A 25,375-nucleotide genomic window follows, 5' to 3' on the forward strand; every position below is an offset into this window, starting at 1 on the left:
ACACACACACCCTCGTGATTCCAAGCCTGGGAAAGTGGGAGGCCTCATTCCATCACAGAGAGCTGAGGGAGGCCCCCTGAATTGAATCTGTGGGCATGCCACGTGCCCCAGAGAGGGGGAGGGTGTCCTGTGGTAACAGCCAGGCCATGTTTCCAGGACCGGGAGCTCAGGCCCTAAAACACAGCCCTGCCCCTCCCCCAAGAACGCGCGCGCGTGCGTGCGTGCGTGTGCGTGCGTGTGTGTGTGTGTGTGTGTGTGTGTAAGAATGTACCTGCCCACGGGCTGCAGCATCTGTCAGCTGTGGTAACGGGTATCGTTCCACGCTTGCTCCTCCGGGGGATAACACCCACCTCCTGCCACTGGTCACCTCTGTCCTCAAACCCTAAACCTCTTTTGACCCCGCCCTGGGCATGTTCATCCTCTGGGTCCCAGAGCCTGAGGGCCAGCAGGCCCCTGCCGCAGGGAGGGGTGGGTGCGGGGCCTCCTGCTGCCCACCTGTGACGGGGCACGAAGGGACTGGAAGCTGCAGGAGACAGCCTTCCGAGAACGGCTGGGCCTGGGGTCCGTCCCAATCCACCTCCCCACCCTGCGCAGCGAGGGCCCTTCTCCCGTGACAGCACCTTGGCCACCGGGAGGCTGGCGGCCTGGGAAGCCCTGCGGTGCCCCCTGGTGGCTGAACAGCTTCCCTACGCCCTTGTGGTTCCCGCCCCCCCCCCAACGCCCCGCCCGGCCCTGGGTCCCTGCAGACTGTTCCTCCTGCAGAATCCAGGTCTGGATCAGATCCCTGTCCACGAAATAGGATGAAACATTGACTGAACTTCCATTTTAATGCTTGTGATTGGTGGCTAAAACAAGTGAGACACAGGGTAGTTTGGGGGACCAGAGAGATGGCTCGTTTCAAGATCCTAGCAACTAAAACAGGCTAGTCAGTCAGGAAAAGGCCTCACAGTGGTTCGTTGAGCTTTTGTGGGGACCCAACCGAAGGCAACAGAGAGCATGAAGCCGAGGCAGCGCCTTGTGCACAGGCCCGTGTGCCTGCCTGGGGCAGCGCTGCCTGGTTGCCTGGGTGCGGTCGCACGAACGGCACTGCACCGTCGTGGGCCTGGCTGCGGCCACAGCAGGCTGCACGGGCGGAACTGAACTTGCTCACACTTGGAGCTGGAGTTCTTGAACTGGACATGAAAATGTGTGCGGAACAGTTTTGGTCACTAGTCTCTCCCTAGGCCTGCACCCGGGTGCAGGAAGCTGAGGCGGTGGCTCAGGGCTGGTGCTGGCGCCGCTGCCCTCGGCAGAGAGGAGCAGACCCGGGCCGGCTGTCACTCCTGTCGTCAGCCCTGACTGTGCTCGGGCCTCTGTCTTCATTACAGCTCGAAGACGAGACTGACTTCCCACTAGCTAAGGAGTCTTCGCCGATTCTTATCTGTGGTCAGAAGTAACGCTGGATTTGGCTCCACAGTCTTTTGAAAGGCACTGATGCTTTGTTTGGTTTCCAGGCGTCAAATGTTTGTGGCTTCCAGGACCCTGCCAGGACCGCAGGACACTCCTGCAAAGCGCAGTGCCGGGCACCTGGTGGGCACTCAGAGATGCGGATGCTCTTAGCCCTGTGGTTCGTCAGAATCACCCGGAAGGCTTGTTAAAGCAGACGGCTGCGCCCCGCCTCCCAGAATCTCTGACGCCGGAGGTCTGGGTGAAGTGTGAGAATTGAGTCTCTGCGACGCCCCAGGTGGTGTGGATGCTCCTGGCCCCGGGGCCACGCTGTGGGAACGCTGTCCTGGATGACCTGCCCAGTCCCAGCCCGGACATGCCGGTGAGACCCCTGAGGCAGCGGGGTGACCCCAAAGGGCCCCAGGAGGATAACAATGAGGCTGAGAAACCACCATAGACTGGGACAGAGGGCTGTGGAGAGGGAGCCCCTGTGCCTTTAGGGGACAGTGAAGTCGTCTCATGACCCCGCCTGCGTTTCTGACCTGGGGAGAGCGTCTTCTGGACCATGTCAGGTGCCGACAGGAGAGCGGTGCTGTGGGTAGGCACAGGCCAGGCCTGGCTGCCTGAGGGGCTCTCACCCTTGGGAACCAGACCACAAGTGAAGCCTCTCCCTACACACCAGGTATGTACACTCGGCACCATCTGCACAGGGTCTTCTGACAGCACCTTCATTCTCCTACTCCCCACACCTGGGCAAAAATGATACCCTTTCCCTTCCCTGGAAGGAAAACCCAATGTGGATGCTTGCACAGCTGTCAAGACAAAACTTCTCCCTCTTTCCAGAGGGTAAGGCCCTCAGGCTAAAATGAAAGAGGCAGCTCACCTCCTCCAGGAAGTCTGCCCAGATTGTTCCCTTTGGTTTCCAAAACACATAGAGAGCAATGACCATTCAGTCAACAAATATGTGTTAGCATCTTCTAGGAGCTGAGCTGGCGATACAGCAATGAGCGAAGACCACCCACCCTCCCTCACACGGCCATCTGATTTCTCTTCCTAGGTCTGCTGCTATCCCCCAGCCCCAGCTCGTACAGAGCCTTGGCATACGGAAGGCCCTCAAACATCTTCTCAAGAACTCCCTGAGCCCTCCCCAGATCCTCGTCTCTGTCCCTCTGAGTCATCCCAAGCAAGAAGGGAGAGAATACTGTAATTTACTAAGGAAAAATCAAAGGAGGAAGGACAGCACTAGACATGGGAGAAGCCTCAAGCGAGGCGGCATCATCGGGACCCACCCACTCAGCCCACGCTGGACAGCTGTGAGTTCACGCACACTCTCGTGTCCAAGTGTGCAAGCGCAGGCGCACAGGTACACACACACACACACACACACACACACACACACACACACACACACACAGCATTCGCGTGACCATGTCCCCACCTGACCGAAACCGCCAGGACAAAGCTCCTCCCCCATCGCGGGGAGCGGCACCCCGTCCCACCCCTCCTGTCCCGGCACCAGGCCCCTGTCTGGGGAGCTTCAGGTAAGGGAGGAAACACAGCCCTGTGCTGGCCTGGGGACTGTCACAGGGCACTGTGGTCCCCACTCTCAGCCTGACTCCAGGCTCTGTGCTGAGGGGAATTTAAACCCAGTTTCTTGCTGCTGGGGCTAGGGGAGCCCATCAACTCCAGTAAGAAAGAAAAATTACCTAAAAAGAAAGTGTTTTACTCATACACACAAATATACACACTGAACCCTGCCCTGGGAGCCGGCAAAACATTCGAACCTTGGACCCGGCTGACTTCCAGGTCCCTCAGGCCTGGATTTCCTGAAGCAGGCGACCCTGGGAGCCCGTGGTGTCCCACCAGCCCCGCCCAAGGGGCCCCAAAGTCCAAACAAGAGCTGGTCCTATATCTGAGGCAGACGAAGCCAGCCTTCCCTGTATTCGAGGAAAAGAGCCTCCGGCCCAGCGTGGCGCCAGGGCCGAAAGGCTGTGTCTTCAAACCTCCGGCCTGGCACTGCCAGGCATCCTCCCCTCCCCTCCCCGAACACGCTTGGGAAGCTGGGGGTGTGGGGTGGGTGAGAGGCCTGCGGGCGCGTCTCCATCTCCAGAGGCTCGGGGATCAGGTCCCAGTCTGGGTTCCGGGGGCCAAGCCGGGGGTCCGGCCAGCAATCCCGTCTTCAGCCCGCACGTGCGCACCTGGGGTGGCACCTCGCCGCTACACCCCGGTCTGCTGTTTAATCCAGTCCCGAAACACGGAGAGCCTCGTGTACACGCCTGGCTTGTCCCTCTGCGCGCAGCCGTCGCCCCAGCTCACCACGCCGGCCTGGAACATCCGCCCATTGGCCTCCGGGCTGGACAGCGGGCCCCCGGAATCGCCCTGCGGGGAGACCAGGCCTTGGCACCGAGCCCCGCCGCCCCGCCCCTCCGCGCCGCCCCCAGCCCCGCCGGCCCACCTGGCAGGCGTCCACGCCGCCGCTGAGGTAGCCCACGCACATCATGCGCGCGGTGATCTGCTGCGGCAGCAGGCGCTCGCACGTGGTCTGGTTGATGACGCGGATCTCGCCCTTCTGCAGGATCAGCGCCCTGGTGCCTGGGAGGCAGCAGAAGCGGGGGACAGGGCGGGAGGGGAGGCCGGCAGTCAGCGGGGGGACCCGACCAGCAGAGCCCCCGAAATAGCGCGGATGCCCGCGGCCCACACGTGGCTAAAACCTGAGGGCACGTCTCCAGGATGGGATGCTGTGCAGCGGGGCAGAGTGATCAGGCCGCGCTGACCATCTGTCGGGTGAGGAATCCGATACCCACCCTGGGAAGGCGTGTGATAAAGGGAGGGACAGAAGGACGGCCACGAGGCCCCCCCCAATCCCACAGCGGTTGGACTGCGGGCAGAGCTGTCAGCCCCTCACCCCAACTTCACCTCCACCCCTGCTCACCTCCCTCCTGCGTGTGGCCCCAGCCGGTGACCCAGATGGCCTTGCCGGCGGGGAAGGCATGCGCGGCGTCCGGCAGGCAGATGGGCCGCACGGTAGCGCTGTACTCGGCCGGCTGCTCCAGCTGCAGCAGCGCGATGTCGTAGTCAAAGGTGAAGTCGTTGAAGAAGGGGTGGGAGATGACGCGCTGCAGCCGGCGCTCCTGCACCCCGGGGGCGCTGCGCTTGCTCTGGTCGTGCAGGCCCAGGAAGGCGGTCCACATGCTGTGGTCAGAGTACCTGCCGGGGGCCGGAGGACGGGCGGAGAGGGAGGCCTGAGCCGGCACCCTCGGCCCCGTGCCCTGTGCCCCTCGACCCGAGCCCGCGCCCACCCCAGGACAATGCTCAGCTGCCCTCGCTTATCTCATTACCAAAAAGATTTCCCTTCTCATTAATCTACCCTTCCATGGAAGGGACACATCCATCCAAATACTTCTCTAACACAGCGGTACATACTTTAAGTACCAGAGGAGCTGAAAAGTAGATGGAACTTCACCAGGTTTGTCGTCGGCAGCGGGATGGTGCAGCAATTCTGACTACTGTGTATGGGACGACTGAACCAGTAAAAAGACAAGACCCTGGTGTTGCTGGGACCCAGTTTCCCACGTGGGAAAAGGGAGACACCAACAGGCAGAGGCGGAGGAGAGAAGAACCCCATGCTGCTGACATGCCATCAGAGCAGGAAAAGCTCACGGCTGTTCAGAAAGATGATGGCCTCAGAGCCATGGCATCCCCAACAGCAGACAGAACGTGGCTTCTGACGATCCTTCCCCATGGAAAGGAACCAAGGCTCCTTGGAGGAGTGGCTGATTTCAGTTCTGGAGCAAGCAGCACATAGAGTGAACCAGGAATATACTGTGTTACCAGAAGTGAGTGGGAGCTGGCACGAGGGCGGGGCCAGTAGGACAAGGCTTTCACTAGTCAAGATCTGGCTCATCTGGACACCAAAGTAAACTAGGGGTTAGAGCGCTATACGTGATAAACAATACAAGAAGCGGAGGAGAATCTGTCCTGAAGCTAAAAAATAATCTCAAAATAATTTATAAGAAGAGAAGGAAAGCTGTGCTTTACAGAAAAACACCAGCTAATAAACACAGAAGAAATGACACAATAAGTCATATTTCACACCTTCCACAGCAATAACCGATACACGCAAGAATCATCAACAGATGCTAAAAACCACTGGGTAACAAGATAGCCACACTGGGACTTCCCTCCTGGTCCAGTGGTTAAGCCCGGGTTCGACCCCTGGTCAGGGAACTAGATCCCGCTTGCGGCAACTAAAAGAAAAGATCCCACATGCCGCAACTAAGACCTGGTGCAGCCAAATAAATAAATACGTAAATATTAAAAAAAAAAGATACACACACCAATTCAAAGCATCACCCAAGAGTCATAACCAACGGGGGAAGCACCTTTATAAGTACTGGTAGACACCACCCTAACCAAGTAATCAGACTTATCTCCAAATCGTCACCACTGATGGGGTATTATGTACTTCCTGAGGACACATCACCTATGCAGTGTTTCCTGACCAGAAAAAAAAAAATGTAACCTAACTCTAATCATGAAACAACAACCAAAAACAACCAGATCGAGAGACATTCTGCAAAATAACATCCTGGACTTTTCAAAAACGTACTGCCACTAAAGAACAAAAATTAAAAGGCTGGGAGAGACCGTTCTACATTTTAAAGAGACGAGTCAAAACTAATGACTTAAAACAAAGCATATCCCTTGACTGGATCCTACATTTTTTAAAAACCTATAAATACTGGGAGAACTGGAGGAATCTGAAATGCGGACCATATGCCAGCTAACAGTGCTACGTCAGTGCGATCGTTTCCGGATGCGATAACCGTATGGTGGTTACATGGGAGGGTTTCCCTGTTCTTGGGAGACGCCGCCTGCCGTCCTCGGGGAAGAAGTGCCACGATGGTTGCGCCTAACTCGGAAATGGCTCAGAAAGGGGTACGTGAACGTCTAGTGAAGCACAGCCTAGCAGTGATCTGTGTGCTCGAGCCCGCCGATGAGTACTGTGTCCGACAGCAGAAGGAATCTGAGAAGACTTCAGTGTCAGTCACCAGAGAGGACCTGGAACTTCCAGAAGACAAAGAAGAGAAACAAAAGCAGGACAAGAAAAGACAGTGTGAAAACTCCACAAGGTCATGAAGGACCTCTTGGAGAAAAAAAAGCCCCAAAGCTGGTCGTGTCGAGCCGACTGGTGACATCCCCGTGCTGCATCGTCACAAGCACATCAGCTGGACAGCAAACATAGAAAGAATGGTGAAGGCCCAAGCGTTAAGAGGCAACTCAGCAGCGATGGGTTAGATGGCGGCAAAGAAACACCTGCAGATAAACCCCGGCCATTCCGTCAAGACCTAAGGCAAAAGGCAGAGGTCGACACAGCCGACCACGCCAAGCACTCTTCTGGCGCCCGACGTGTTACGTCTTCTTATCCCCCAGCCAGTCAAGGTGGTCTTGGGCCACCGTCTGAACCCAGCAGCCCATGCCCTTGACCACGAGATGCCACCTCTCGGTAACACCCTGGGATCACTTGCTGACTCAGAAATGTGTCCAAAGTACCTGCACTCCAGGTCCTGGCACACTTCCTCCCTGCCTGTCCCTGCTCACAACCCTCCCTTTGTCTGGAAGGTCTGAGTCACCTGGTCCACTGACACCCTCACGTTTCAACAGCAGACCAGACACCCTGCCCATAAAGGCACTCCTAGCAGCCACCCTCCCTAGCACTCAGGGGAGCTCTAACCCACACACTGGGCCCTCGGCAGCCTCCCCCCAGCTCTGGCACAGCCCTTACTACGTGCACATGTGTATGGCAACTTGTCCCCCTACCCTGGGACGTCTGGAAGTGCAGGGACCAAGTCTAATTCAGCTTTCTCTCCCGGTGCCAATGGTAGCAATGGCTGTTGAGGGCATTAATGGGCAGAAGTAAGACTGCTGAGCAGGAGAAGATGAAGGAAAAGGAAATGAGAAATGAAAAGGTGAAGCAAGGGAAAGAGGAAGAAGCCGGGCAGGGCCCAGGGGCAGGTGCTTCAGGAAGTCCACGCACATCCCAGCTCACCCTGCAGACGGGGCTAGGAACGGGGACGGTGGCGGCTGTGTGGGTGCAGAGGACCCAGATCTTGGTTTCTTCTCACAGAATGCCTAGTTCTAGGGCTGGACCAGGAAAATACAGGATGAGCCTAGAGTACCAGGTGGTGTCCAAAAGCAAGGAGGTGGCTCAGAAAAACAAAAGAATGGGGGCATGTCCTAGGGAGCTGGGCGCCAGCCTGGAGAGCTCTCAGTGGTCGGCTCTGGAATAATCTAGCGACAGTAAACAACACGGTATTGGATTACAACCCGAAATATAAATATATGCACGAGTCCCTACAAACATAAATAGATGATTAAATAAATACATGGGAGAGAGGGACAAAGCTTCCTTACAAAGCAATTCCACACTGACTCATTTTCAAAGAATAGAGTACAGAAGGGGGAAACACTTCCGAGTGGAGAGAGCAGTCATCACCATCTTAACCAGATGACCGAGATGAGCTGAGTATCACCAGAGATAAGCCACGTTGACATCATTTACCTGCTGATACAACGTGACTTTCTTCCAAACACTCATGACCCCAGTCTAATCACGAGAACAACCTCAGATGCATCCAGATGGGGGCACTCTACAGGGCCCCTGGCCTCCAGACTGTCCAGGTCACGAAAAACACACAAAGACTGAGAAATCGTCCCGAACCAGAGGAGACTGGGGGGACAGGACAACAGACACAAAGGGGGCACCTGGACAAACTCCTGCAGCAGAAAGGATGCTGGTGTGAAACCGGTGCCAGGGAGCCTGCGGGGGAGCCCAGGGGGAGCCCAGGGGGAGCCCCGAGGCAGCCCGGAGGCAAGTTCCTAGTAAGGGACCGTGAGTTTCTCGTGAGTTTCTCGTTTCTCGGTGCTGACAAAAGCAGCATGATAACATCAAGGGCAATTGGGCGGGGATATGGGGAAACTGCCTCCTATCTTTGCAGCTTGTCCACACTCCAAAATGGTAAGTTCATTCTAAAAATTCTGAAGTAAGCTCCCATCACCCCAAGAAGAAAGCGGGTCGCTTCTGCCCAGAGTGGAGTGGAGTGTGACAGAGTGAGAAGAGCGGGGCAGGCTGGACCAGGCTGCACTTCACCAGCCCAGCAGCGCCCGGGGTCCACCACTGACCCCACTCCCCCCAAGCCTCTGCTGTTACATCACCCCCAGCACGTGCACCTGTCTGACCGGCCCCAGTGTCTGGCCTTAGGCCTACATCATGCTATGGGTCCTGTCTGTCCCGGAAGTCCATGGTGGTCCCGCTCTCTCTTGGCCAAGGGGCGACCGTGGCACCCTGGGTCCCCTTCCCACGCAGCTGCCCGTGGCAGGAGGGCAGGCGCCCGGCAGGAAGGCCCTGGGTGAGGGGGACCCCTGTGCCCGAGTCTCCAGGAGCAAGCTGTCCCCTCAGTCCCCCTCCCGCAGCCGATGGCCAGAGGGCCTGGGCGGGCTGGACCTAAGTCAGAAAGAGCCCCGGCGCTGGGCCACCTGCTCCTGCTAAGCCTGGCCCTGCCCACCCGCCCTGAGAGGCCGGCATGGCCCGGTGGCATGCTTGGTGCCCCTCCCTGCACCGGGCTCGGGTCTGCTGTGGACCTGAGGCTACGATGGGCTGAGCACCTACTGTGCACCAGGCACGGGCTCAGCGCTTCAGGTGCGTCCCCGCGCTCCCTTCTCACACCTCTCAGCGTAAAAATCACAGCGTCACCATCAGCACCCAGGAGCCTGAGGCCTAGGAAGGTGAATAACTCGCCCACGGTGGCCTGGCAAGCCAGGGCCAGGCGGTGAATGAAAGGGTCCCGAGGGGTCTCCACCGTGCAGAGGCTGACCGCACCGGCTCTGGAATCCACACACGTGGGCCCCAGTCTGGCTCTGCCTCTTAAAAGCTGTACCACCTCAGGCAAATGTCCTTACCTCTCTGACCCTCCGTTTCTGTAAAACGGGGACGTGTTCAGACCCATCTGCCTGGGCTGTTAGGAGAGGCACTGAGATCCCGCTGGACAAGAGGGGCACCCAATAAACACTCATTTTTATTACTTCTGTTATTAAGCCCCATCCTGGGGGGTCTGCCACCCCTCCAGTCCCAGCCCTGCCTCACCTGGGCACAACTCACAGACACAGGGCCTTTCCACCCCAGGAAACATGGAGGGGCGCCCCACTTAGGGCCGGCACGAGGCCTCCCCGCTCCGGCCCATGGCGTACCTGAATCCTCTGTGGTTGACGAAGCAGTGGGCGGCGGACACCATCCAGCTGGGGGAGATGAGGGAAGCCCCACACACGTGGCCCTGGCCCCGGGCGTGGAGGCTCACCTGCCAGGGCCACTCACCTTCGTCCGCGTTCTCACCCCCGACAACCCGAGACTGCCTGGAGAATGACCGCAGCCCACAGTCTGGGAGGGGCAGAGACGGGAGTCACAGTGGGGCACCAGCCCCGCCACCGGAGCAGCAGCCGGGGCAGCCACCTGGCCCCTCTCCCTGCCCCCAAATTCAAAACCCTCACTCCCCACCTCCCGCTCCTGCACAGGGGCCTTCAGACATCTGATGGTTAGCTTAGATTTAATTTGGGTGTCATTTGCCCAGACTTTCTTGTTGCATGCGGAAGGACACAGCTCTGAGGGAAGAGCAATGGGTGACGTGAAGTCACAGAACAGCTGCTGCTTTGCTCACATGTAACCTACGGCCAGCGCTTCTGAAATACACAAGAGGCTGCAAATTAAAGTATGGGCGGGGTGGGGACAAAACCCTGCCGAGGGCTCCAGGACTTGCCCCTGTGGCCAGGTCTACAGAGCGGGGGTCAGCCCAGCACCGCGGCCAGGACACCAGCCCTGCCACAGAGGCCCTGACGTACTAGCTGCCCTGGGCCTTGCCTCCAGGACCAGAACTGCCTGTGAGGCAGTGCCTGGGTGCCAATCAGCAAAGTTATCCTTTCCTCCAGGCAGACACACCCTCTCACCAGGGCAGAGCTGGGTGAGTGAAGCGCTGACATAATGCCCACCTCCGTATGCGCCTTGCACAGTGAACAACCTGCACAACTGTATGCGGCAGCCCTGCTCACCACAGTCCTTCTCATCCGAGCCATCGATACAGTCCTTCTTCCCGTCACACTCGGGGTTGCCCTTGCTCACACAGAGCCCGTCGAGGCAGCGGTAGGTGTGTTTGGTGCAGGTGACGGTGCTCACTGCTCACGGAGGAGGACGCAGGGGGAGGGAATCAATCTCTCTCCCGAACCCAGGCTGATGGTCCCTCCCCCTCACGCCCCTCTTGGGCCTGCCCCCTCATCCGCACCCGTGCCCAGCCGACACCCTTTCTCGCACACTCAGTGTGCAGGGCGGTCTGTGTGTGTTGAACTCTGGACCCGCTGCACGTGAGTGTGGCAGGCAAGCGCCCAAGGGAAGGGGGCGGGGCCTGGCCTCACCGTGGTCGCACTTGGCCTCATCGGACCCGTCCCCACAGTTGTCCTTCCCGTCACACTGCTGGCTCTGCGGGAGGCACTTCCCGTTGTTACACCTGAAGGTCTCGGGCGGGCAGCCTGGGAAAGCGCAAGGACTCAGCAGGGGCTGGCGGGTCAGCAGAGGGCCGCGGGGAGCCCAGCCGCCACTCCCCGCCCCACTCACTGCAGCCCTGCTCATCACTGCCGTCCTCGCAGTCCTTCACGGAGTCACAGACCCAGAAGAGGGGCTTGCAGAGCTTGTCCGTGCATGTGAACTGGTAGGTGGCGTTGCATTCTGGAGGGGCGAGGGGCCGCAGTTAGACACGAGGCTCACTCAGCACCCGCTCTTCCCAGGAGTTGGGGCACCGCGCTCCTGGGGACCACGTCCCGCCTGGCTGTGGAAGCTGACTCAGCACCGCCTGCTCCAAAGGGGGCCCCCAGGAGCCCGAGGAAAGGCGGCCTGTCGTCTGCCCCGGGCCGGGAACAACCTCCCCCACCGTCTCGGGCCATCCCGCCGCAGGGTCGGTGGCAGAAGTCGGGCACAGCAAGGGCAGAGGATGCCCGGGTCTGGCAGCCCCGACTCACGGCAGTGGAGCTCGTCGCTGTGGTCGGTGCAGTCAGCCCAGCCGTCACAGCGCAGCTCCTCCTGGATACACCGCCCTGTGTTACACATGAACCTGCCCGGGCACGCTGCAGAGAGACAGGGCAGGCCTCAAGTCCACGACCCCCAGCCCCGCCTCCAGCTCAGAGGAGCAAGGCTGCAGCTGGGGGTCTCCAGGTCCACTGAGCTGTGACAAGGGGCTTCCTACAGCTAGCGGGCGAGGGCCAGTCGAGGTCCCTCCCCCTCCCCCCATGACCAAACCCCGGGAAGCCCTGGGCAGAGTGGAGAGAGGCTGGCGGGTGCGCATGCAGTTCTACTGCCCCGTGTCCTTGGTCAGCCACATCCCCGAGCGCCAGGCTCCCCGTCAGCAAGTCGCAGCAGCAGCAGCTCTGCAGACGGCTGATGTGTCCCACCCCAGTGTCACACGGCATCACCGGCTTCCCTTAATTCTAAGACATTTTCCACATTCCGAGGTTTCTGAAATTGGAATGTGTCTGACAACTGATGTCATCAGGCAGATAACAAAATGGAGAGGAGGCCGTTGTCACTTTTCTGCACAGGTAGCTCAGTCACTTAACAAAGCGGTTTGTTCATCTAATTACACTTCTGGCGGTGAGTCGTGTAGTTGAATTTGTACTTAAATTTGGACGTTTGTGTGCAGTAAAAGTGACTTCCAAAAGGTTATTCTAGGATGCAGGGTGGAAACAAAATAATCACCATGGACGTGGAAGAACTGGTATTCACAGCGGACAGTGAAATTAAAGGTCACGGAAACTGCCAGACCTCTTCCGTAGAGATCACAGAATTTCCAAAGCTAGGAGTAGTTAGTGTGATGACTCAAGCCCCAGTATGTTCTAATGTGTCTCAAAAGCATGCTGTTAATCCTATAGGTGCTCGAAGACACACAGAGACAAGCACAGATTCTCAAAGTGATGCAGAACCATAGGGACAATAGACCAAAGGAACTCGGGGGTCCTCGGCCTGAGATGCCGCACCCAGGGACCACAGGACACGGTGTGTGCCGGCATTCACTGTCGGCCTTTTTTCACAAGTGCATCTAAGGTAGCCTTTTTTTTCCCCCGCAGAAAGCTACTACAGCAACTGATAATGCATCCTACCGGCCCCGGTGGCCTAGAGTCAGGAGAGCACAGCGCTAATAAAATGCAGAACAGAGAGCTCATCGCGGGCCCACCCTCCAGCCAGGCCCCGCCTCCCGAGCGTGTCACTCACGGTCACTGGCATCGTAGGACAGGTACTCGGCCAGGAACCCGGTGTCCGTGTAGGACTGGTCCGAGTGGAAGTGGACGGTGATCTTGCTGCTGCCGCTGCTCACGACAAACTGGGGCCTCTCTCCACAGTACCTGGGGGCGGCAGGGGCCTCAGCAGGAGGAAGAAGACCCGCCCCGGGGCTGGGGCAGCCCCCTCCCCCTTCCCCTCCCCCGACACCCACCTCTCCCCATTGATCTCCACGTAGTCCTTGGAGCAGGAGCCCAGGGGGACGTTGGGCTCCAGCAAGAAGAAGGCTTTGAAGTGCACCTTCACATTTTGGTTGTCGGGCACCTGGGGAGAGAGATGCTGCTGACCCTCTGTGCCGCTTCGCTCCTTCCTAAGTCCGGGGTGGCCCGTGGCAGCCACGGGGCCAGGACCATGGCGGGAGCACGGCTGCCGGGTTCTTCCCTCCGGCCCACGGGGGCAGTAAGGACGTGGCAGGAGGGATCCGAGCTCCATGCTTGGAAGACCTTTCAGACTTGCAAACAGCGAGACACACTATTACGTTACTAAAGAAGGCTGGAAATTCCCCCCCCATCATCGACTGGACGGCGTGAGGTGTCCCGTCGGCAAGACGCCTGTCTCCTGCCGTCCAGCAAGCGCGTCCTCTGAGTGTCACTCAGCCTTTGGCCTCGTCCCAACGGCTCCTCTAAGAGGCCGGCACCCCTGCTCTCACGTTGCCCAGAGCGAGCCACGGCCAGAGAGGGAAGTCCCGGGCCCAGGTCCCTCCGTCACGTCAGGCGCCGGCCAGGAGGCGGGTGTGAGCCCGGGTCTGCTGGATGCTGCCTGAACCTGCCCCGCCTGCGGCCTCCATACTTGCACCTTAGGGGAGGCCGGAGGCACTCATCGTGCTTTCTCCTGGTGCCCTGGAGCATCCCTCCCCCTCCCTCCCCCTCCCTGTCCCTTGTCCCCCCCACCTTCTCTAGCCGCCTCCGCCCCCCCATCACAGCGCCTACCTCGATGTTCCAGGTGCAGTTGATGTTGGGCGGGTAGTGGGCTGGATAGTAGGGGCTGCTAAATGTGCCCTGGGCTGCATGCAAGTCGCCTCCACAGCCTGAAAGGAAGGGGAGGGGGGAGGGCGTGAGGACCAAGGGCCCAGGCAGGCCGAGAGCCCTGAGGAGCTGGCCAGCCTCCCTCAAGCTCCTGCCTGGGCACCAGACACTCCATGACCAGGAGAGCCTGAGCGTCAAATGTGGTCCTGAGGCTTGTCCCCTCCTGGGCTGCCCCTTACTGCTCATCCGAGGCAACTGGAAGACCGTGGCCTCGAAGCCGGGGTGTCGGCGCTCGGTGTTGGTCACCAGCGTGACGAGCAGGACGTTCTGGGAGGAGAGGAAGGTCAGGTTGTAGGAGGGAGGGTATGAGCCACACAGCCTGCGGGGCAGAAGGGCGGGCGTATGAGCACACAGAACCCAGCAGAGGGGCCGAGGGTGGGGTCCCAAAGCCCTCCCCACACAGGCAACCAGCTACCTGAGTAAGGATCTCCTCAAAAGACTGTCTCTGTTTATAACAGCAAGAACTCAGAAACACTGAATGCCTAACAGTAGAGGACTCATTAAACACACTATGGACCAAATAATAGCAACAACAGCAGTAGTAACGGCATCAACTACCAACACTTACTAGGAACACGCCAGGCACTGTCCTTAGTGCTTCTGTATCCATTAACTCAGGTATTCGTCACAACAACCATTAAATACTATTATCCCCATTTTACAGATAAGGAAACAGAGGCAAAACAGGTGAAGTAACTTACCCAAGACTGCACAGTTAATAAGTGGCAGGACTAAACGAAAAGACAACGCATGGAATGGGAGAAAATATTTGCAAACGATGCGACCAACAAGGGATTAATCTCCAAAATATATAAATACAAACAGCTCATGCAGCTCAATATCAAAAAAACCAAACAACCCAATCAAAAAATGGGCAGAAGATCTAAATAGACATTTCTCCAAAGAAGACATACAGATGGCCAAAAAGCATATGAAATGATGCTCAACATCGATAATTATTAGAGAAACGCAAATCAAAACCACAATGAGCTATCACCTCACACCAGTCAGAATGGCCATCATCAAAAAGTCTACAGACAAGAAATGCTGGAGAGGGTGTAGAGAAAAGGGAATCGTCCTGCACTGTTGGTGGGAATGTAAACTGGTGCAGCCACTATGGAGAACAGTATGGAGGTTCCTCAAGAAACTAAAAATAGAATTACCATATGATCCAGCAATCCCACTCCTGGGCATATATCCAGAGAACACCATAATTCAAAAAGATACATGCACCCCAATGTTCATAGTAGCACTATTACAATAGCCAGGACATGGAAGCAACCTAAATGTCCATTGACAGATAAATGGATAAAGAAGATGTGGTACATATAAACAATGGGATATTACTCAGCCATAAAAAGGAATGAAATAATGCTATTTGCAGCAACATGGATCGACCTAGAGATTACCATACTAAGTGAAGAAAGAGAAAGACAAATATCATACGATATCGCCTATATGTGGACTCTAAAAAACATGATACAAACGAACTTATTTACAAAACAGAAACAGACTCACATACATAGAAAACAAACCTATGGCTGCCAAAGGGGGAAGGGGAGGAGGGATATATTAAGAGGTTGGGATTGACATATACACACTACTCTATATGAAATAGATGATCAACAAGGACCTACTGTATAGCACAGGGAACTCTACTCAATACTCTGAAATAACCTATATGGGAAAAGAGTCTGAAAAAGAATAGACATAAGTATATGTATAACTGAATCACTTTGCTGTACACCTGAAACTAACACAACATTGTAAATCAACTATACTCCAATATAAAATTTAAAAATAAAATTAAAATAAAGTTTAAAATTTTTTTTAATTTAAGAGTCAATAAATAAAGAAATGGAGAAAAGAAATCTCCTCCCCTCAAAAAAAAAATGGTGGTCCACTTCACTGGACCACCAGGGGAGTGTCAGGGGACTTCCCTGGTGGTCCAGTGGTTAAGACTCCGTGCTTCCAGCACAGGGGGCATGGGTTCAATCCCTGGTTGGGGAACTAAGATCCCACATGCTGTGCGGTGCAGCCAAAAAAAGAAAAAAGAAAAAGAAAAAAATGTGGCAGGCCTGAAATTCAGACTCAGCACTCAGGCTCCAGAGGCCTCAGGGCCAAAGAGCATGTCATGTGCACTAAGCAAGGCCACAGCCTGCAGCCATTACCAGTGACAGTCAGAGACACGCTACTCACCTGGGAAGATGATCCTAACATACGCCATCTTTACAAAGCACATAACAAGACCACGTGTGCCACATAACCCTTTTTTAAAAATAAATACACAAACCTACACATAGCAAAAAATTCTATAAGAACGTGCAACACACATTTAACAGTGATTATTTCCAGATAGGAAGACTATGAGTGGCGTCTGTCCTCTTCGTGCTTGTCTGTTCTCCACCCTGCCGCCCAGGACCAGGTATTCATTTGTTGTACAGTCAATCAGTTAGAGAAACAGAAAGAAACCCTGCATGAAAAGGGTGTTTAGACCGAAGTCCTGGCTGTGAAGCTGTGGCGGCAGATGGCTCCCTCCTGGTTTGGGCCTGAAGTTCAGACCTTTTTAGCTGTGAAACGTGTGCCCGGCTCATTTCCACAGGCAGCAGTGGGAGGCTCTGGTCCACTGAGTCGGGAGCGGCAGGGGGAGCCGAGTGAAGGCAGGTCACCCCCACCAGCAGCCTCCGATTCACCTCGGCACCCTCAGCAGGTGCAGTATGCCTTTTCTTAATTGAAGTACAGCTGATTTACAATGTTTCAGGTGTACGGCAAACTGATTCAGTTATACGTAGATATATTCTCTTTCAGATTTTTCCATTGTAGGTTATTACAAGATACTGAAAATAGTTCTCTGTGCTCTACAGGAGGTCCCTGTTCATCTGCTTCATATATAGTAGTGTGTGCCTGCTCTCTGTGCCTTTTTATTTACTATAACCTCAATGCTTTGATACCTGGGGCTTGCTGGCCTGGAAAGGCAGCCCACCCCCCAGGGCTAGCCAATCCCTGGAGACAGTAAAGACCGGGGTGAGACTTTCACAGGCAGACTAACTAATCCAGAGCCCACACCCCGACACCTTCTCTGTGGAGGTCCCCTGCTCCAGGCCACTCTCCATCTACCCTGATCACCCAGGTACCAGACGACTGGAGACAGCCCTAGGGCCCAGAGCCCGCTGGAGTCATTCAAACCAGCCGGTCCGAAGGTGCTGCCCTGCCCTGCTTTGCCTTTCCTGGAGAATCTACAGCAAGGGCTCTTGCCCACGTTTTCCTCCAGCCCCCTCTGCCTCCTGATGACCCTGGTGCTTCCCCATATGGCCCTGTGTGGCCCCATCTTTTCGGCTGTTGACCTCACTATCACTGAGTAACAACGAGACCTTCATTTACAACAGCAGGTGGAGGAATTCCCTGGCGGTCCAGGGGTTAGGACTCGGCACATCCACTGCCAGGGCCTGGGTTCAATCCCTGGTCGGGGAACTAAGATCCCACAAGTCTCGAGGAAAGAAAGAGAGAAAGAGAGAAAAAAAGGAAGGGAGGAAGGAAGGAAGGAAGGAAGGAAGGAAGGAAGGGAGGAAGGGAGGAGGGAGGGAGGGAGGGAGGAGGGGGAGGGGAGGGGGAGGGGAGGGGAGGGGAGGGGAGGGGAGGAGGGAGAGGGAGAGGGAGGAGGGAGAGGGAGGATGGAGAGGGAGAGGGAGAGGGAGAGGGAGAAGAAGAGGGAGAGGGAGAGGGAGAGGGAGAGGGAGAGGGAGGAGGGAGGAGGGGGAGGGAGAGGGGGAGGGAGAGGGGGAGGGAGAGGGGGAGGGAGGAGGGAGGAGGGAGGAGGAAGGAGGGAGGAGGGAGGAGAGAGGAGGGAGAGGGAGAGGGATACAACAGCAGGTGGCACCTCCACTCCGGCAGGTAAAAGACAGGTGAAGGAGTGCCCAGCATCTAGGGACCTGTGGGCCTCCAGCATCCTTGCCCAGGCTGACAGTCACCTCTGAGATGCTCCCCTGCAGCTCGGGCTGAGGACCACGCCATGCCTGCTCTCTGCTGCCTGCAAGCTGGCAGCGGCCTGAACCTCCAGCCTCCACTGCAGTCATTCCGGAGGCCCAGCCTATCACGGGCAGCCGCCAGGCTCCCGCTGCCCACCTCCACTTGCCCGGGACACTCACTGCACCACAGCCCGGGGTTCCACGGGGCTCAGGGTGTCATACACAGTGACCAGGTCACTGCCACTTTCATCACAGGTCGCGACATCGAAGCTGCGGAAGGTGAGGCTCAGTGTGGAGTCAGCGTCCCCCCGCAGGGTCCACTGGCAGCGGGCGTGAGACGGGTAGGGGCTGTCGGGGAAGCCGGGCGTGGTGAAGCGGGTCGGCTCGCTGCCACGGGCGTGCAGGGCAAAGCTGCAGCTGTCTGTGTGGGGCAAGAGGATATGGGGCAGAGCTGGGCAGGGCCACGAGGGGAGCAACCAGGACCCCCGCCTGAGGTGGAGAGGCAGCCAGACCTGGCCCCTCTGAGGCGTCCCAGGCTGCTCTGGACCCGGGAGAGACTGGGAAGGGGGCTTCTCATGGCCCGGGAGAGGCAGAGGGATGTGCTGGCCATCACCACCATGTGACTCTGGGGGACCCCCCTGACTGAAGGGGCATCTGGCCACATACCCCCCGCCTCTCCTTTGGGAGGAGGGCGGATACTTACTGTCCTGGGTGCTCTGTACTGTTCTGGGGTCAGTGGCTGAAGAGCAAGAGGGAGAGTAAAGCATTTACTGATGCGTCTATTTCCGTATTCCTGCTTCCTTACTGCCCTAAAGGGAGGGGCCGGCCAGCAGGCAGTCTCCTCTCCTGGGCACTAGCCCTGGGATGCCCGCCCCGGCGCCCCTGCACTCACGGAAGGCCACCACTGAGGTCAGCACGAAGGAGCTCACGGCGCGGGCTCGGGGCGGCAGCGTGACCACGTGTTCCTGCGCCATGGCCTGCTCGGCCTCCTGCACCAGGTACTGGGGGATGCTGAACTCCGACCAGTAGTAGGCGATGATGCTGCCCTCGCTGGGGAGAGAGGGGCGAGCCTGAGGTGCCGGGGCCCATGCCCTCCCAGGTGCCCGCTGGAGACGGGGCAGGATTAAGGCCTTCCGAGGGGCCTCACCAAGAGACCTTCTCCAGGCCGGGCCGGCCCCCAGGCTCCTGTACGCCCACCCACCTGCTGATCCCTTGAGCCCGAGGCCTGGGCCTCTTCCTCTCACAGCCTCACGCCCAAGCAGACGTGCTGTGTTGCGGGGGGCAGTGCAGCTCAGGCTCACGAGCGGGAAGAATCCTGGAATGGAGTCTGGGTTCTGCCTCTAGCTTGGGCGCACTGAGCGCAGCTTCTAGAGCCTGCTTCCTGAGCTTGAAAGGGGCTGACAATGCCACCTGCCACACAGCACCCATAGGGATTCAGTCAGACTAGCAAAAGCAAAAGTACTTTGGAGATAAAGTCAGGACAAGGACTGGGGCCTTGGCTCTCTAGGCAGGACCTCGCGGCCGCATCACTCCGCAGGGCCCAGACGCTGCACCAGAGCAGCGCCTTTCCGCCGGCCTTCCAGCACCCACCTGAAGGCGGTCACAGCTGACTTCCTGTAGTAGGGGCCCAGGACAGGGATCCCGCTGTATAAGAGCTTCAGCTGAGGGAAGGAGAGGAGGCTGATGGGGGTCCAGAGAGCGTCCATGACCCCGGGCCCCCACCCAGGCCGCTCCCTCCCTCCTGGGACCCGGGGCCCCTTCCCAGGTGCCCGGGAGCCCACATCGCACACCAGCCCAGGCATGTGGGAGCAGAGGGGAGCCTCCTTTCTGCTGGGCAAGGGTGCGCATGCCAGAGACGACAGCAGGGCCTGGGCTCTGCCCAGGGACGGGACTCACCGCTTCCTTCACCTTCTTGGCCAGGTTTGCAAACTCAGTGGAGCTGGAGTTCTCGTAGGCATCCAGGAAGTTCTCGTTCGTGATCCTCAGGTAGCCATTGAAGACCTTCTGAACCCGCACGTTCCGGTCTGTGAGAGAACAGTGAAAGACGGCGGTCAGAGGAAGGGACACACGCCCTCCTGTCCCCCCACTGTCACAGCTGCCCTCAGCCACCCCGGGGGAGCAGACCCTGAGCCCCACCACCTCCCCGTGGGAGGAGCCCTCCTTTCCCTCCCCCCAAACCGCACCTTCCCTCCCTCCCGCTCACAGCAGGCGGCCCCGGGTGGGCCCCTGGAGGAGGGTCCACTCACACTGGAAGTGCCACACCAGGAGCCCCGCCATGAGGGACAGCACCAGGAGGCCAGCCAGCACGGCTACGGGCACCACCCACCGCCGCGGGCCGCCCTTCTCCACCTTCCTGGCGTTGTTGGCCGGCAGGAACTCCACGCCTTCCTCAAAGCCATTCATGTTCTGAACAGAGAAATCAGTGCACTGCCGGTCAGAACCCCCGGCCTCAGGCAGAACCTCTCCACGCTGTCAGGTCCACCCAGGAAGGAAAAGCCAGGAGGAAGGAGCAGTGGCCTCCCCTCCACGCATCCCCAGGCACGTGCTGCTTAAGAACTGTGAGTTTAAATAAAAGGGAAACAAACAGCCCACCTGACCCCAGTCGTTGAGGCTGTCAGCTACATGAATCATCTTTGACACAGGAGGATGCACAGATGTGGGGACAGAGGGCCCAGCGCAGGGCCAGGATTGCCTCGGGCAAGCTGCGCCGTATGCCCTGACCCTAACCCTTGCTCCACCAATGTTTAACCGGCCAAAAGAAAGACGTCAGTAAACTGGGCAGCTCTGCCGTGCCACTGCAGGACAAGCCACTCTGCCCTGAGCCTGAAGGCTCCCAGTCCAGGACCCCAAGGTGGGCTGAGAAGGCCAGGGCTCTACTGGAATCCACACCCAGGCTCAGACCCGAGAGCGTGAAAAACAAACAAAACTTTCAACAAACAGGATGGCGGGGGGGGTCTCCAGGAAGAGGGGGGCATGAGTACGGGCGGGCAGGTGAGGTGTCTGCGGCACGCGGTGACAGGTAGGCAACTTTTCCACCCTCCCGCACCCACTCTATCTGCTGCCCTAAACCCGGGGAGGGGCTGTGCCCTTTTATTCATTTATGATTATTATTTTTTTAATTTTATTGATTTTATTTTTTTGCTGTGTTGGGTCTTTGTTGCTGCGCGCGAGCTTGGGGCCACTCTTCGTTGAGGTGCACGGGCTTCTCACTGCAGTGGCTTCCCTTGTTGAGGAGCACAGGCTCTAGGCGCACGGGCTTCAGTAGTTGTGTCACACGGGCTCAGTAGTCGTGGCTCGTGGGCTCTAGAGCGCAGGCTCAGTAGTTGTGGCGCACGGGCTTAGCTGCTCCACAGCATGTGGGATCTTCTCGGACCAAGGCTCGAACCCGTGTCCCCTGCATTGGCAGGCGGATTCTTAACCACTGCGCCACCAGGGAAGTCCCGGGCTGGGCCCTTTTAGAGTTAACTGCCTCATACCTACTCCAACAGGGTGTGTAATAAAAGCAGTAGCCCCACCCCAAATTCCACAGATGTGGCCATTTTTAAGTTTACAGATGTGGCTGTTTTGGTATTAAGCTCATAACTGTAAATGATGGCCTTGAACTGCCATTTCATGATTTGTCACATTCAAACATTACCTATTTACTCACTGTTGTGGAAGATTCTCCCCACTCCTGCCCCATCTGGATATTCGCTTCTCTAACTTTAGTTTCCTAATTGGTTATATTTGTGACTTTATCTAATATCAAACACAGAAATACATCCCATAGCTAACCCTACCATGGTAATCATATTACAATATATAAATGTATCAAATCAACACGGTGTACATCTTATTATGTCAATTACATCTCAAAAAGAAATAAATTTTTTAAAAGAAAATAAAAAACACAGCCCAGAGGCACTTAAAATGTTTCCAAGCTGCTTGTTCTGGAATTTGTCTCCATATTTCTAAATAATATGCCAATACCAGTAACTTGATTCATCTATATAAAATATAATCAGCTGATTTCCTATTATGATAGGGTGGATTTCAATGTCCTTCCTTCTCTGTCTCTCACCCATCCTCCCAATAGTTATGGGGCTGAAGTTTAAAACAAATTATATCCATACTGTATGTTTTCATTATTAGCCTTTGAAAACACTGTTCACTATTGTTTGCTTCTCACTACAACTGAGTTGTTTTTCCTGCTGTGAACCTTCATTTACTTGGATTTCTTTTTAACATATACCCAAGTCATTCCACACAATCTAAGAGCACTGTAATGTTCTTCTAATCTTCCACATATAAAGCCTGTCGAAGAACTTCTCGTTTCATTTTCCTCCTGGGGGCACTCTGTCCTTCCCCGTCAGTGCTGTCTGGAACTTCCTCCACCATCATCCTGGGAAGTTCCTTCAACTCCCTCTTGTGTGTATGGTTTGTCGTTGTTTTGTTTTGTTTTTGTCTTTTTGGCTGCACTGCACAGCTTGCAGGATCTTAGTTCCCTGACCAGGGATTGAACTCGGGGCCATGGCAGTGGAAGCACCGAGTCCTAACCACTGGACCTGTGGGGAACTCCCAACTCCCTCTTGTGTTAAAACCCCTATTTCCTGGATTCCATGTCTCATCTCTCTTGGTTTACTTCATTTGGGTGGAACACATACTTCAGTAGTTTCCAGAGAGGCACGTTTCTTGTGACTTCACATGTTTAGAAGGACCTTAATTCTGGGTTTGGCTGGGTATAGGACTATAAGTTTCAAATAATTTGCACTTAGAATTTTGAAGGCTTCAATGTTTTCCAGCTTCTAGTTGTGCTTTGGAGAAATATGATAATAGTACAAATCCATTATTTTCTATTCATGATTTGTTATCTTTCTCTGAAAGTCTTGAGTAAATGCTTTGAATTCGGTCTTTAAATTTCACTACACTGAGCTCTCCACCTGCCCTTTGAATTTGGAAACTCGTATCTTTCAGTCTGGGGAACTTTCTTGTATTATTTTGTAGATTATGTCCTCCCCTGCATTTTCTCTTTCTCTTTCTGTAAGTTCTATTATACTGATCCTCTGCTTTACTTATCCATCTTGTTTTGTAATCTTTCTATTGAGTTTTTCATTTCTGCTATCAAAACTTTCATTTCCAAGAGTTCTCTCTTATTTTATGAATTTTGGAGGCAAAGTCTTCTCATCCTGATGTTTCTATTGAGTAACTTTTCTCTGTTGTTGACTTTCTCTTCCGTGTTGAAGGCTTTCCTCAAATGCTTGAGGATGTGTGGCTGTTTACCCATATTTAGGAATGAAGTCCTAAAGGTTGTTCAGAAGCTCTGTGGGCATGGCTTGTCCACAGGTGGCTTCACTTTGGGCCACAATTCAGCGGCTAGCCAGATATTTTTCTGGGCACTCCCAACTGCTAGGCTGTGTAGACCTTTTCTATGGGATAGCTTAGTTACTGCAGAGAATAGTTTTCTAATCTTCTGGGTGGGGTGATTTAACCCCAGCCACTACCATTCAGAACATGGGAGAGAAGAGACTGTTTTCCCCTTCACTCCAGCCTCTGGCACCTGCTGTCCTCAAGTCTGGAGAAACTGATTTCCCATCCCTTATGGGGGACTCATGGGTAGGAGTAGTTTTGTTTGGGATGGAGGTGGGGCTCTGGGGGTTTCTAACAATGCCCTTCCGTGTCTCATCTCTATCTTCCATAAATACCTGAGCCCAGTTCCTGAGTCTGGCAGAGGATGTACTCAGAGAAATGCTAGAAGAATACTTCCAAGCACCAAAGAGAGGTACGTCTCTTCAGATTGAAAGGGTTCGCTGAATGGTGAGAAAGATAAATGAAAAAGCACACATAACAAAAGATATCATGTTGAAATTTCAGAACACCAAAGCTTAAAAGTACATCATCTATTGCAAATGACGTGACTGACAAGGGCTTAATTTCCAAAATATACAAAGAAGACACACAGATGGACAACAGGCACACAAAAAGATGCTCAACATCAATAATTATTAGAGAAATTCAAATCAAAACTACAATGAGGTATCACCTCAGTCAGAATAGCCATCATCAAAATGTCTACAAATAGGGCTTCCCTGGTGGCGCAGTGGTTGGGAGTCCGCCTGCCGATGCAGGGGACACGGGTTTGTGCCCCGGTCCGGGAAGATCCCACATGCCGCGGAGTGGCTGGGCCCGTGAGCCATGGCCGCTGAGCCTGCGCGTCCAGAGCCTGTGCTCCACAACGGGAGAGGCCACAACAGTGAGTGGCCCGCGTACCGCAAAAAAAAAAAAAAAAAAAAAAACTACAACGAGGTATCACCTCACACCAGGCAGAATGGCCATCATCAAAATGTCTACAAATAATAAATCCTGGAGAGGATGTGGAGAAAAGGGAACCCTCCTACACTGTTGGTGGGAATGTAAATTGGTGCAACCACTATGGAGAACAGTATGGAGGTTCCTTAAAAAACTAAAAATAGAGCTGCCATATGACCCAGCAATCCCACTCCTGGGCATATATCTGGAGAAAACCATCATTTGAAAAGATACATGCACCCCAATGTTCATAGCAGCAGTATTCACAATAACCAAGGCATGGAAACAACCTAAATGTCCATCTACAGATGAACGGATACAGAAGATATGGTATATTTATACAATGGAATATTACTCAGCCATAAAAAAATGAATTAATGTCATTTGCAGCAACATGGATGGACCTAGAGATTATCATACTAAGCGAAGTAAGTCAGAAAGAGAAAGACAAATACCATATGATATCACTTATCTGTGGAATATAAAATACGACACATGGGAATTCCTTGGTGGTCCAGTGGTTAGGACTCCACGCTTTCACTGCTGAGGACACAGGTTCAATCCCTGGTCGGGGAACTAAGATCCCACAAGCCACAAGGCACAGCCAAAAAAAAAAAAAAAATAGAATACGACACAAATGAACTTATCTACAAAACAGAAACAGACTCACAGACATAGAAAACAGACTTGTGGTTGCCAAGATGGGGAGTGGGGGTTGGGCAGGGGAGGGTTGGACTGGGAGTTTGGAATTAGCAGATGCAAACTAGTAGATATAGGATGGATAAACAAGGTCCTACTGTATAGCACAGGGAACTATTCAATATTCTGTAATAAACCAGGAAAAGAATATGAAAAAGAATGTATATATGTAACTGAATCACTTTGCTGTACGGCATAAATTAACACATTATAAATCAACACTACTCCAATAAAATAAATGTTTTTAAAGGAGTACATCCTCTACATGCCTATCTGGCTTTTTCCCCCTCTCTCATACTTTACATTTCTTTGTCATTTAGTTCTATTTTGGGATTTTTTTAAAAACTTACTCTCATAAACCTTCTATGGAATTTTTAAAATAGTTTCACTGGGGTACAACTGACGTAAAATAAACTGTACATGTTTAAAGTGTACAATTTTTGGCATATATATACAGCCATGAAACTATCACCATGATCAAGATAATGAACCTATCCATCACCTTCCAAAGTTTCCTCCTGGCTCTTCCCTCCTCCTTTCCTTCCTGACTCCCTTTCCTGTCCCCAAACTACCACTTATCCGATTCCCATCAGTAAAGATTAGTT

General features: G+C 54.8%; 1 protein-coding gene across 1 annotated transcript in view; it reads right to left on the reverse strand.

Moving 5' to 3' along the window:
- Window positions 1-3,127: 3,127 nt before the first annotated feature.
- Window positions 3,128-25,375, reverse strand: part of ST14 (ST14 transmembrane serine protease matriptase) — a 37,793-nt gene continuing 15,545 nt past the window's right edge. The window contains exons 2-19 of the mRNA XM_060017660.1: window positions 20,033-20,192; window positions 19,683-19,810; window positions 19,377-19,447; window positions 18,679-18,836; window positions 18,490-18,525; window positions 17,967-18,207; window positions 14,001-14,140; window positions 13,726-13,823; window positions 12,951-13,060; window positions 12,731-12,861; window positions 11,485-11,589; window positions 11,084-11,194; window positions 10,885-10,998; window positions 10,525-10,647; window positions 9,673-9,859; window positions 4,358-4,632; window positions 3,881-4,017; window positions 3,128-3,804 (exon numbers count right to left, since the gene is read on the reverse strand). Of these exons, the coding sequence (XP_059873643.1) occupies window positions 3,643-3,804; window positions 3,881-4,017; window positions 4,358-4,632; window positions 9,673-9,859; window positions 10,525-10,647; window positions 10,885-10,998; window positions 11,084-11,194; window positions 11,485-11,589; window positions 12,731-12,861; window positions 12,951-13,060; window positions 13,726-13,823; window positions 14,001-14,140; window positions 17,967-18,207; window positions 18,490-18,525; window positions 18,679-18,836; window positions 19,377-19,447; window positions 19,683-19,810; window positions 20,033-20,192 (2,487 nt within the window). The 3' untranslated portion in view covers window positions 3,128-3,642. The remainder of the gene's footprint in view (window positions 3,805-3,880; window positions 4,018-4,357; window positions 4,633-9,672; window positions 9,860-10,524; window positions 10,648-10,884; window positions 10,999-11,083; window positions 11,195-11,484; window positions 11,590-12,730; window positions 12,862-12,950; window positions 13,061-13,725; window positions 13,824-14,000; window positions 14,141-17,966; window positions 18,208-18,489; window positions 18,526-18,678; window positions 18,837-19,376; window positions 19,448-19,682; window positions 19,811-20,032; window positions 20,193-25,375) is intronic.

The sequence above is a fragment of the Delphinus delphis genome, chromosome 8, assembly GCF_949987515.2.
Source record: "Delphinus delphis chromosome 8, mDelDel1.2, whole genome shotgun sequence".
Classification (NCBI taxonomy): domain Eukaryota; kingdom Metazoa; phylum Chordata; class Mammalia; order Artiodactyla; family Delphinidae; genus Delphinus; species Delphinus delphis.